A 13,711-nucleotide genomic window follows, 5' to 3' on the forward strand; every position below is an offset into this window, starting at 1 on the left:
TTTACCTTATTGCCAGAAATTTTTCCAAATCAGTTTTGATCAGTCATTTCCCTATTCCTTCAAAAAAAATCTTCCTCATTTACCCTTGCCTACCAAATTGTAGAGTACTACAGTCTGCGTCCATTCTATTTATGCTTTATTTCCCACTAGACTTCATTTATCTTACTCTCCTACTAAACTAAAATTGTGAGTCTTTTCAGATATTCCAAACTTTTTGCTTATCCCATTTCCCTGCCTATATCTACCTAGTTTGACTATTTTAAGCCCTGTTTTACATTTCTTACAGGTAAGTGTTTGCATTATAGTCACGCATGTATGTGGCTCACCTCCCCTTGCATTGTAAAAGTCTTGAGAGGCTTTTTAACCAGTTTTCTTTCCTTTTTTTTGGACCATATTTTGCTCAACCTTGAATCCTCTGTCACATTGCTTTCACAGTGGTTTGTTGGAGCAGCCCCTTCAGTGTTTGTTATTGGTCCAGGGCAAGATAAAGAGCTGGTACGAGACTATAAATCAGTTGTGTCACTAAACACACTCTTTGGTTCAGCTGATATTTTTTGTTTTATATTTATTTGAAAGGTAGAGAGAGAAAAGAAAGATCTTCCATCTGCTGATTCACTCTCCAAATAGATGCAACAATCAGGACTGGGCCAGGACGAAGCTAGGAACCAGGAACCCCATCCAGGTTTCTCGTGTAGGTGGCAAGGGCCTAGCCCTAGGGCTATCATCCTCTGTCTTCCCATGCATGTTAGCAGGAAACCGAATTGGAAGTAGAGCAACAGGACTTGAACCAGTACTCATATGGGATGCCAGCATTGCAGTTGGTAGCTGAACAGGCTGTGCCACAATGCTGGCTCAAGCTGACTTTTTTCTAAATATATAATATGACTTTGTTAAAGAAGAAAACAGTATGTTGATTTATGTTCTGGTGCATGTTCCTTCTTTTGTAGCAGAGTGGTACTGTAAACAGTATTATATACTCAAGAGATAAGACTCTCAGTGATGGACAAATCAATCAATCACAGTCTGTCCCTGTCAACTGTTATATAAATAAAGTAAATATACTTTTTTCTGTTTTAAAAGCTCACTTATTAGTACTTGGCCTGGAAAGGGTATTAGACTAAATCTTGAGAGGCAGGACACTTGTACTTATTTAACCCAGAGGGAAGAAGGGGTGGGATTTCTTGGAAAAATTGAAGCAATGTCCTCAATTCATCCCTCAGAGTTCAGATAGGGGTTTTCTGAAAAAAATGTTCTGGTTGATTTTTCAGAGAGGAGAAACCATATATTGACTTTCTAGTGACCAGTAAAATCTTTATTAGGATCAAAGTTGATGCTTAAAAGTGTGTTGAAACATAAACAGGAAATTATCTGTTTTTCCTGTTATTACAGTAAATATACTAAATGTAACCAGTATATTTAAATGCATGGTAGTTGTGTTATTAAACAGTTGTTAAGAATTTAACCAGAATGTATTTAAGAGAGAAAATGGGAAGGAAAATTCTATAACTTTTTTTTACTAAGCCAATGGACTATGGGTAGGACATTGTAGTAATAACAGATAATCTAACTAAATTAATGATAAATAATTGTTAAACAATTTGAACTCTGCCTTGGTATACAAAATGAAGATTTAAGTGAAATGTAGCTATAAATTATGGAGATGAAATTATAACATACTAGAAAGGTATGATAAACATCATTAAGGAGTAAGAAAAACATGACATAAGAATGTCTGACATGGGACCTGCACCGTGGCTCACTTGGTTAATCCTCCGCCAGCGGCGCCAGCATCCCATATGGGTGCCGAGTTCTAGTCCCGGTTGCTCCTCTTCTGGTCTAGCTCTCTGCTGTGACCCGGGAAGGCAGTGGAGGATGGCCCAAATGCTTGGGCCCCTGCACCCGCATGGGAGACCAGGAGGAAGCACCTGGCTCCTGGCTTTGGATTGGTGCAGCAAGGCGGCCGTTTTAGGGGGGTGAACCAACGGAAGAGGAAGATCTTTCTCTCTCTCTCTCTCTCTCTCTCTCACTATCTAACTCTGCCTGACAAAAAAAAAAAAAAAAAAGAATGTCCAACCTTCGCAACAGATATATGTAGTGTTGTTCATAGCCACTCCACACCTAATTCAGGAAATTGGCTATAAGATTTAGATAGTATACTCAAATTCATTTAGAACTTTATTATTATTTCTTTGAGGGGTTTTCAGTGGGAAAAATGGCATTTTTTGACTAATTTTTAAAAATTTTTTTTCATTTTACTTGATCATCATTTAAAATTTTGAAGTAATATACACATGCATGATTCAAAAACATTAAAAGATATACAGAGTAAACTTTGAAATGATCTTTCCTCTCTTCTCTGTTAATTCTTACCTCACCAGCACAACCATTTTTATTAATTTGTGGTTTTCTCTAGAAGTTTGTTATATAAATAAAAAATGCATATCCCAGTATTCCCCCCACCCCAGTTATATACACAAATAAATATCCATGATAGCCCTATTCTACTGTTCTGCACTTCTTTTCACTTAACAGTATTCTTGGAGATTCTTCTATAGCAGTATGTACAGATTTTCCATTCTGATAATTAGATTGAAAATCCCAACAAAATTTATGTGGGTTTTTAAAAACAATTTAAGAAATTTGAGCAGCTTCCCTTGAGTTTTATTTAGGATGCCATTTTAATGTATTGCTGTATTTTTCTGTAATAAACCAAGAATTAGTTTGATCAGTTGCCTTTCCATCTGCGGTAATCTAGATAGGAATAAAGCTATGTATGTAATCTTTTTAAATGTTTACTGAAAGGTTTACAGAATACAAATGGAGCAGATGGTTTAAACATCTTATACCGGGGGCCGGTGCCGTGGCTCACTTGGTTAGTCCTCTGCCTGCGGCGCCAGCATCCCATATGGGCGCCAGGTTCTAGTCCTGGTTGCTCCTCTTCCAGTCCAGCTCTCTGCTGTGGCCCGGGAATGCAGTGGAGGATGGCCCAAGTGCTTGGGTGCCAGCACCCACATGGGAGACCGGGAAGAAGCACCTGGCTCCTGGCTTCGGATGGGCACAGTGCCAGCCGTAGCGGCCATTTGGGGAGTGAACCAACAGAAGGAAGACCTTTCTCTCTGTCTCTCTTTCTCACTGTCTGTAACTCTACCTGTCAAATAAATAAAATAAATATTAAAAAAAAAATTTATGCCAGTGGTTTTTTAAGACTTTCTTTGGTTTGTTTTCTGTTAATTCAGCAAATTATTTTTACAAATGAGATCTGAAGTGGGTTCCCAATCTATAAAGACAGGTAAAGGCAGAATATCTCTAACCTGACCCTCCCCATCTTCACTAGTACCCATAATTCCCACTCTGTTTTTCTTCTCTCTGTCCCCACCCTGAGAAATGAATGGAAAAAGAAGGTAGTTTAGCATTTTCCAAGTTTTTGTTAAAGAATGAATTTTTTAAAAATTTTTTTAATTCTTTTTTTTTTTTTTTTTTTTTGACAGGCAGAGTGGATAGTGAGAGAGAGAGACCGAAAGGTCTTCCTTTTGCCGTTGGTTCACCCTCCAATGGCCACCACGGCTGGCACACTGCGGCCGGCGCACCGCACTGATCCGAAGACAGGAGCCAGGTGCTTCTCCTGGTCTCCCATGGGGTGCAGGGCCCAAGCACTTGGGCTATCCTCCACTGCCCTCCCGGGCCACAGCACAGAGCTGGCCTGGGAGAGGGGCAACCGGGACAGAATCCGGCGCCCCGACCAGGACTAGAACCTGGTGTGCCGGCGCCGCAAGGCAGAGGATTAGCCTAGTGAGCCGTGGTGCTGGCCAATTTTTTTTTAATTTTTAAAGATTTATTTATTTACTTGAAAGGCAAAGATACAGAGAGAGAAGGAGAGAGAGATCTTCCCTCTGCTGGTTCACTACCCAAATGGCCACAATGGCCGGAAGTGAGCCAGGCTGAAATCAGGAGCCAGGAGCTTCCTCCAGGTCTCCAACATGGGTGCAGGGGCCCAAGGATTTGGGCCATCTTCTGCTGTTTTCCCAGGTGCATTAGCAGAGAGCTGGATTGGAAGTGGAGCAGTCGGGATTCTAACCGGTGCTAGCACCTCAGTTGGCAGCTTTACCCACAGTGCCACAGTGCTGGCCCTGGAATGAATGTTAATGATGGTGATTTCAGTTGATATTGTATGAAGCACAATTCCATTATCAAATGATTTTTGGAAACCCTGGGTTAAAGTTAAATCTGTTCTATTACTACAAGTCCTTAATAAATTCATGTGAATTATTGATCTATAAAAGCTGAGATACATAAAAATCTGCCAAACTTACTTGATCATGAATTTTTTTTAAAGTTTTTTTCTTTTTTCTTTTTCATTTGAAACTCAAGAGTTAAAGATAGAGACAGATTGTTCATCCACTGGTTCACTCTTCAGATGGCTGCCACGGCCAGGGGCTGAGCCAGGCTGAAATCAGGAGCCAGGAGCTTCCTCTAGGTCTCCCATGTGAGTGCAGGGGCCAAAGGACTTGGGCCATTTCCTGCTGCTTTTCTCAAGTCATTAACAAGAAGCTGGATCGGGAGTGAAGCAGCCGGAACATGAACCAGTGTCCATTATCGGATGCCGGCATCACATGTGGTGGCTTTACCTGCTATAGGACAACACCAATCCCACCATGAATTATTTTTTAGAAGTAAATTGAGGAACACTAGTTTGAGAAATGTGTTTCTTTATTTTAAGCAAAGGTTGAGGTAAAGAGAAATTAAGTGACTAGGGGCACCCAGCACTGCCTTCTTTCACAAGGGATGTTAGGAAATTGACATCCAGTAAATTAGTGTGAAAAATAAAATCAAAAGTGCCTTATACATAGTACAGAATTCTTTTGTAGCAGACTGCCTCCCAGATTTGAGACTTGTTCCACAAAGTGTCTAAGAAAAATGTATCATCAGCTCTTATTGCAGGTTGGTTACTTTTATGCCTAGTACTTACAGGAAAAAAGAAATGCAATGTGTGATCTTAGAGTAAAAGGAGATTCCTAACTGGGATATAACACCTTTGCCTATTCAACAAATAACATTCAACTGTACTTAATTATTTTGTTAGCTTTGCAAGCCTTCACAAATTGAAGTATCATTAAAACTACACTTAACAAATTTGTTGGTATTGATGACTACACGCTGACCATATATTTTTCCCATACCTGATTTAATAGCAGGTTTATTGTAGTCTTTCCAAAGATTTTTTAAAAAGAAAGATACAAACTAATGGAATATCTATACTTAAGAATTTTTTTCCTTATATTGCATTTAAAGAATTGTATTTATGTTAATTGAATTGTCTCTGTTATTTAAATTCACCTTTTTTTGATATTTATACTTTTTGCATTACAGTCGATGGAAATACCTGGGCGCAAGTAATTGCCTTATACCCAACTTTAGTGGAGTGTATCACCTGCTCATCCTCAGAAGTCTGCTCTGCTCTTAAAGAGGCATTAGTTCCCTTTAAGGATTTCATGCAACCACCAGCATCCAAAGTTCAAAATGGAGAATCTTGACCAGCTACAGTATATTGAAGGAAGAAAGATATCCTAAGAATTTTTGCTCCTGAGTCTTCTGTGAGAAGGATGTTTCTTACTATAAATAATTATTGGCAGCTGTTGTTTGCCTCCTTTAAATTGTACTTACCTGGATTCAGTAATTCTTAAAAGCTTACAAAGGCTCTTGAATGAGTAACAGTGTAAGCCTTGAGTAAGTAAAACTGATAGGAGGGATAGTTAATACAACAAACCTGCTACCATATGTTCAATTGGTGATTCAAAAGTGAGCTTATGTACAGTTTGTGGTGTATGTGTTAATGATGTACTTTTTAAAAAGAAAGAGAACATATTTCAATTCAGTCAGATTTATTAGGCTGGTGTTTTTGCACCCTTTTTCAAGTATAAAGTTGTACTAAAATTTTATGCAAGATGGTACTGTAACATTCCATATTATCTATAACCAGCCTTTGTAAACAAAGGGAACTGATAACTTGTGTGTATAATAAATGGTTCTGTATAAAATAGTTGCATTTATTATTTAAATTTTTTAAATATTGATAATGTTAAATGCTTGAAACTGTATTTATTATTAATACAAAATTGTTTGCTTAAATTTTTACTTATAATTTGCCTTACTGTGTGCAGATAAGCTCAAAATATAATCATACAGTCAGCTTCATGCTTATTTTTAAATGTATTATTAGTGACCATTAGCCTTCTGACCAGAAAGGTCTTGTGAACTTAGCGGCAAATAGTTTATGATTTGCTGATTTTGCAACCTTGAAATATGGGTTATTAATTTAATATATTGAGATGTATTGTAGCACTATGACTCCATCATACCTCATTTCTTTAAATCCAAGCTTTCACTTAAGTCTGTCTGTTTTTATATCTGCTATCTGAATTTTAAAGACTTTTCACATTTTATATTTCTACTGATTTTCTCCCTAACAACATTTACCACTGTCTTTGAATTATGACCCCGGCAAGATGATTTCAGATTTCCTGAAATTTTGCCTGTGAGGTTTTGTTCATTTCAGTGCTTCATTTTGTAATGTCTTCTCACAAAGAGAAAATCTATACTAACCCACAAGTATAAAATGTATGTGTATTATAAAATGACAAGTGTATTTTTGATGATAGTAGCATCTAGAAGTGCAGTAAACTTGTTGTCATGGAGTAAAATACTAATTTTGTTTTACTTTCCTATCCTAGTGCAGAAGAAAAGTGCTCTTGATAACATTAACTTAATTGTTTCTAAAAATTGACTTTGACCTAGCTCACTGTATTTGTTATTTAATGGATTATGGTTACAATATTTTTCTTCTGAGTTACATTTTCATAATCATTTATGTGAAGACAGAAAGATGTGTAAAACAATAATTATTCATAAGAAATCATAATGGTCTTGGTATTATTTTAGTGTGCTTGAAAGGCCTTTGATGTTAATAGAATTTATTAATTTCAGCTTCTCTAGAATAATCACAAAATTGCGTAAGATACTAGAATTTGAATAATGAATGACATATAATTCAGAGACTTATAATTATGTCATTATTTAATTTGCATTATTACCTGTAAACATGTGGTAAGATATTTTTTGAGGAAATAATACTTTTACTTACGTGAATTAATGAATTTCTATTTTTTTTCACCTAAGGTTAAGGTGATACAACATTTCATAGATACTGCTTTCAGCATTTTCCTTAAAACTACTAAAGCTGTGTATTTAGTTTATTTTCTATATTTGAATATATTCTTGGAAAAATATATATACTACTGATAAATTATTGAAATAGAATAAAAAGGGTAGTGTATTTCAGTAACATGTTAAAAATATTGTCATTAGTTTACATCAAGTGAAAATAGACCTATTTTTGAGAAATAACAAGTCAATTACAATCAGGATACTTATTTTCTAATCCAGTAGAAATTAAATGTGAGTCAAGGGTATGCAGCGTATCCTTACATAAACCAAATAGTTTGAGCTGATATTGTATTAGCCTGCAATTTCAGAACCATTCCCTGTAATTCAAAACATATAAATACAGTGGCTGTGTTAATACCATACAATATGGTAATCAGTACCAATCTTAGGGCTATGCAAGTGGCCTCACCCTATAGTATAATTTGACAGGGTTTTCCTTCCAGAATATTTCCCACCACCTTCCAGGAGTCTAGCAAAATTCATTGTCTTCAAGCATTCCTCTAGGCTTGATTTTCTTTTTTTTTTTTTTTTGACAGGCAGAGTTAGACAGTGAGAGACAGAGAGAAAGGTCTTCCTTTTTCCATTGGTTCACCTCCCGCAGTGGCCGCTGCGGCCGGCGTGTTGCGGCCGGTGTGCTGCGCCTATCTGAAGCCAGAAGCCAGGTGCTTCCTCCAGGTCCCCCATGCGGGTGCAGAGCCCAAGCACTTGGGCCATCCTCCATTGCCTTCCTGGGCCACAGCAAAGAGCTGGACAGGAAGAGGAGCAACCGGGACAGAATCTGGCGCCCCGACCGGGAATAGAACCCGGGGTGCTGGTGCCGCAGGCGGAGGACCAGCCTAGAGAACCACGGCGCCGGCCTCTAGGCTTGATTTTCTAAAATGTCCAGATCCTGGGGGATGTTAACACATTTTTCTTGTCTTCATATGAATTGGGTTCTTCAGTGACTAGAAGAATGGGGCTGTGTGAAATTACTAGATGTCAGGGTATTCAAAAAGGAAGATCTCATAGCAAAGATCATTTTATTGCGAATTGAATCTATAGTCCTTGAAAAAGTCATAATAGTGTCCTTTGGGATACATACTAGAAATACACTAATAAGTTTTATGCCTCACATTTTGTCTCTTACAATGCCCACCTTATATAGATTGCTGGTAAGAAGATATATGCCAACAATTGGATGAATAATGTCCTTTTCTGACTATTTTGTCCATTATAAAGGAAACAAGCTCATGGTTAACTTGCATAGGTTACTTTTTAGGTTGCTATAATGGTACCACTGCCAAGAAAGAAAAGACCACATGATTTTATAGTGTTTTATTTAGTATTTCTCTCTAACTAGCTAGTTTTACATTATACATTTCTCAGTAATATTGACTTATTAGGGGCCTTCTAGGTGCTAAAAGTAAAACTCATAGAAAACTGCTTAGAACTATTTTTTAACTGGTTTCAGTTTTAGTTTTATTAAATCAACACCTCACATCTGTATTATCCCTCACTTTTTTCACATATGCAATTACTGATTCCACACTTGCCATATTCCTTAAATTGTATGTAGACTCTGAAGGAAGAGAGGAAAAATTTAGTGTACAGATTTTATGCTGGAGAATAGCATTCATTAATTATATAGCAGGCCAGTGACAACTAGGCTATTTGTCTTAATAAAATCTTATGAATAGACGAATAGACGTGTCTTGTTCATTGTTGCAATTTGGTACCTGTACTCCCAGGTAACCACAGAGCCAAAGGGTTAGGTAAACTGAGGATGAGTCAGCATAAATTATTGAACAGTGTTAGACAACAACTCAAATGTATATTCTTTTCCTGCTACTGATCCTGTAGTGTGGCAAATGATGGCTCAAATATTCAGGTCCCTGACACCCAAGGGAGAGATGTGGATTGAGCTCCCAGCTCCTGACGTCCATCTTGTCCGGCAGTGGCTGTTGCAAGCATTTGGGAAGGGAACCTTTAGATGGGAGATAATCTCTCTCTGTCTCTCTGCCATTCAAATAAAATTTTAGAATTAAAAAATATATTGAACCCTACTAATAAAGTGAGCATTATTGCATTCATGTCACTGAAGGGCACTGTAATTATTATATAATGACTAATATAATCTCCCCAGATGTAGAATAATACAGGTGGGCAGCCAAATTCTAAAGAAACTACTAAAGTGAAGCCTGTTTGGCCAAGGCAGAACACTTCAGGACCCCACCTACCCGTTATTGCCACAGAAATTCATTAACTTGGAAGTCGCTGGAATGGACCAGTGTCCAGGCCCAGAATATTATGGATTATAGGTTTTTTTTTTATATATATATATAGAAAATAACCACGGGTGAGGACAAAAATCGTCTCCAAGAATGCAGTGCCAACAGCCTAGTGTGTTCCTCAGATCTCAGATTCTTACTCACTGTGTTTGTCATTTTGGCAGATATGCCAATCTTGTACAGAGTGCTTCACTTTTAGGGTATATTTAGCTAAAGTATTATAGGGAAGTTTGCCTTTTTTATAAGAACAGAAGTTTATACCACATAGTGTGTTATCAACTTATATAATTTTTTTTATTTTTTGACAGGCAGAGTGGACAGTGAGAGAGAGAGAGAGAAAGGTCTTCCTTTTGCCGTTGGTTCACCCTCCAATGGCCGCCGCGGCCTGCGCGCTGCGCTGATCCGATGGCAGGAGCCAGGTGCTTCTCTTGGTCTCCCATGGGATGCAGGGCCCAAGTACTCGGGCCATCCTCCACTGCAATCCCTGGCCACAGCAGAGAGCTGGCCTGGAAGAGGGGCAACCGGGACAGAATCTGGCGCCCCGACTGGGACTAGAACCCGGTGTGCTGGCGCCGCAAGGCGGAGGATTAGCCTAGTGAGCTGTGGCACCATCCCAACTTACATAAGTTTTAATACCTCATGATTGTTTGAAAAATTTTATACCCTTGGGAAGTAGTACTTTGATTTTGAATGAAAAATTTTCAATAGATTGAGAAAGATATCTTGGTATCTTGATTTATATACAAATTGCTTCAGTGGAGTTAGATAAAAACAAATTTCTTGTAAATTCAATAATTGAAAAAATTAATTACAGCTAAGAGGCAAGCGTGAGCCACTATCCACTGGTTCACTCCCCAAGATGTTCTCAAAAGCTGGGCTGAATCTGGAAGCTGAGAACTCAGTCCAAGGCTCTCACTTGGGTGGCAGGAACCCAAATACCCAAGCCATCACTACTACCATACATGGTCAGTACTGGAGGAAGCTTGAGTCAGGAGCTGGAGCTAGGCAGTGAACCAGGTGTGATGATAGGGGCAATGGGGGTCTTAAATGCTAGACTAAATTCCCATTCCTAAATGCAATTATTAATTTTGAATTACTAGCAGTGTTGTCTCTCTTTAAATATTTTTTTAACTTTTATTTAGTAAATATAAATTTCCAAAGTACAGTTTATGGATTACAATGGCTTCCCCCCTCAACTTCCCTCCCACTAGCACCCCTCTCATCTCCCACTCCCTCTCCCATTCCATTCACATCAAGATTCATTTTCAATTATCTTTATATACAGAAGATCGATTCAGTATATATTAAGTAAAGATTTCATCAGTTTGCACCCACACAGAAACACAAAGTGTAAAATACTGCTTCAGTACTAGTTAGAGCATTAAATCACAATGTACAGCACATTAAGGACAGAGATCCTACATGAGGAGTAAGTGCACAGTGACTCCTGTTGTTGACTTAACAATTTGACACTCTTGATTATGGTGTCAGTAATCTCCCTAGGCTCTAGTCATGAGTTACCAAGGCTATGATAGCCTTTTGAGTTTGCCGACTTTGATCTTATTCAGACAGGGTCTTAGTCAAAGTGGAAGTTCTCTCTTCCCTTCAGAGAAAGGTACCTCCTTCTTTGATGGCCCCGTTCTTTCCACTGGGATCTCACTCGCAGAGATCTTTCATTTAGGTCTTTTTTTTTTCCCCCGGAGTGTCTTGGCTTTCCATGCCTGAAATATTCTCATGGGCTCTTCAGCCAGAACAGAATGTCTTAAGGGCTGATTCTGAGGCCAGAGTGCTATTTAGGACATCTGCCATTCTATGAGTCTGCTGTGTATCCTGCTTCCCATGTTGGATCGTTCTCTCCCTTTTTGATTCTATCAGTAAGTATTAGCAGACACTAGTCTTGTGTGATCCCTTTGACTCTTAGACCTATCATTATGATCAATTGTGAACTGAAATTGATCACTTGGACTAGTGAGATGGCATTGGTACATGCCACCTTGATGGGATTGTATTGGAATCCCCGGCACGTTTCTAACTCCACCATTTTAAATATTTATTTATTTATTTATTTGAAAGAGAGAGAGGTCTTCCATCTGCTGGTTCACTCCCCAGTTGGCCGCACTGGCCAGAGCTGTGCCCTTCTGAATCCAGGAGCTTCTTCCAGGTCTCCCACATGAGTGCAAGGGCCCAAGGAATTGGGCCATCTTATACTGCTTTCCCAGGCCATTGCAGAGAGCTGAATCAAAAGTGGAGCAGCCGAAACTCGAACCGGCGTCCACGTGGGATGCCGGCATTGCAGACAGTGGCTTTACCGGCTATGCCAAAGCACTGGGCCCCAACTTCCCCAGCAATGTTGTCTTTAAAAGAGCATAGAGGAGTCCTTGTTATGAGTAGCAGTCCTCTTAGTAATCTTGATAATTTTAGGCAATGATGAGCTGAGACTCTACCTCTTTTTAAATTTTAGGCATAATTTCTCAAAGTGGTTTCCTTATTTTCAAAATAGAGGTGATATTGAGTTATTCTCTAGAGAAAAATATAATTTGAGTTTGGAGTTGATTTCACAATGGCATTCTTAGGGCAATTATTCAGACTGATTTGTAAATCTAGTACTGTATCCTAAAAGATATCTTTGACTACTGTTTTCTTCCCTTCTTACCTGTTTTCATTTTTAATTTTTTAGTTTTATGTTTACTTTCTTGAATTTTTCCCAGTTTTATTCTCTTCAGTCTTCTCCATTCTCTGCCTCTTCTATCTCTTCCTCTAATTTCTGCTATTCTTTGTTTATAACAAGTAGAGCTGTTAGTGGTAGAACCACTGCAGACTGCCTTTCTATTAAGTGAGATATTCTGGAAATACCTATTAAGTGATATTGTGGAAATACCTTCCACTTTGACCACTGTTGCCTTTTTGCAAAGGTGAAGTTCCCTGCTGTTTGAAAATAGTTGAACAAGTGAAGTAATTTGTGACTGTATCCTACTGTCTCAAGCCACAGGATTCAGCAGCCAAGTTGCTCGCAAAATTGGATTGCTACAAATATGGGTTCAGCAGCTAAGCTTGGAAGAGTCAGGTCGTCTCTGTGATGTGGATAGAGAGATTATTCCACTTTCTTCAAAGGACAGTATGTAAAGTCACTTACCTGAGAGTTTTTGTGCTTTTGTGTTCTGGAGAAGGTCTTTTTTGTTGTTGTTGTTGGGGGGGTAGATGCTTTGAACTATTTTAGATTTGTTACCTAAATATTACTGATTTTTCATTTTTATATTGCCAACTTTCAGGATATTGCCTATGTTTCAGTTTTTCCTCTGTTGCAAATGAGTGCTTTTTCTTGGGAGATATAGAATGTTTACAGATCTCAGATCTCTAGTCTTGCTAGAGTGTATTTAGTATCCCTGTGCTTGGTGCTTACTGTGACACAGAGGTCAGCTTAAACATTCCTAACACTACTGTGGGATTGATGTTAACTCCTCCAGTAAGGAAAATAAAATTATCAAATTTTGAGACCGTTGTCAGTTGCTCCAAGTATGTTTTATTTTAAAATAAAACTCAGTCAACAGAACAGTCAGGAAAGTTCTGCTATACCATGCCATTATCTAGAAAACCATTGCAAAAAAACATTTTACTAGAAGAGAGAAAATGCCAAAGCTATAATATTGTAATCTATTCTTTTTATCTAGAAAAAGAAAATAAAATATTAATCTTTGAATCTACTGTGCAAATTTCATTTGCTTTCCAACTTTTACTACCTCTGTGTCATACTTTTACATGTAACTTAACAACTCTTGTCTCTTAAGACAGTTACCATATGGTGTTTGTGTCAGACTGGATATATTTATCTAATTTTGTAAGATTCTTTTTTAGCTTCCAACACGGTCCTTGAAAGTAATAACACTGTTGTTAAACTTTCGCCTTACAATTTTTATGTTGTTGAGACATATCAGTCATGTATTATAATCATAAAAGTCTCTTAGTCTCAAATCCAAATTTTCTTTTAGTCTAGGATACTTTTTCCCAAAAGCTGCATAGTTATAACTGTGATTAATTTGTTTTACAATTACCACTAAGTGTGATTCTAGGTTTTGTTTTTGTTTGTCTTTTGAAAGACAGAGATATCTTCCATCTGCTGGTTCACTTCCTAATGTTCCCAACAGCCTGCTTGGGCAGGTTAAAGCCAAGAGCTGGGAATTCAATTTGAATTTCCCATGGGGGTGGCAGCCATCACTTGCTGCCTC

The 13,711-nt window shown here is 38.1% G+C and overlaps 1 protein-coding gene across 6 annotated transcripts in view; it reads left to right on the forward strand.

Moving 5' to 3' along the window:
- Positions 1 to 13,185, forward strand: part of MON2 (MON2 regulator of endosome-to-Golgi trafficking) — a 124,842-nt gene extending 111,657 nt beyond the window's left edge. For all 6 annotated transcript variants that reach the window (XM_051846365.3, XM_070052566.2, XM_002711305.5 and 3 more), the window contains one exon: positions 5,368 to 13,185. In XM_051846365.3, the coding sequence (XP_051702325.2) occupies positions 5,368 to 5,531 (164 nt within the window). In that variant the 3' untranslated portion in view covers positions 5,532 to 13,185. The remainder of the gene's footprint in view (positions 1 to 5,367) is intronic.
- Positions 13,186 to 13,711: the final 526 nt, after the last annotated feature.

This window comes from Oryctolagus cuniculus, chromosome 11 (genome assembly GCF_051225735.1).
Source record: "Oryctolagus cuniculus isolate XC-2025 breed Fujian yellow rabbit chromosome 11, ASM5122573v1, whole genome shotgun sequence".
NCBI classification, from domain to species: Eukaryota; Metazoa; Chordata; class Mammalia; order Lagomorpha; family Leporidae; genus Oryctolagus; species Oryctolagus cuniculus.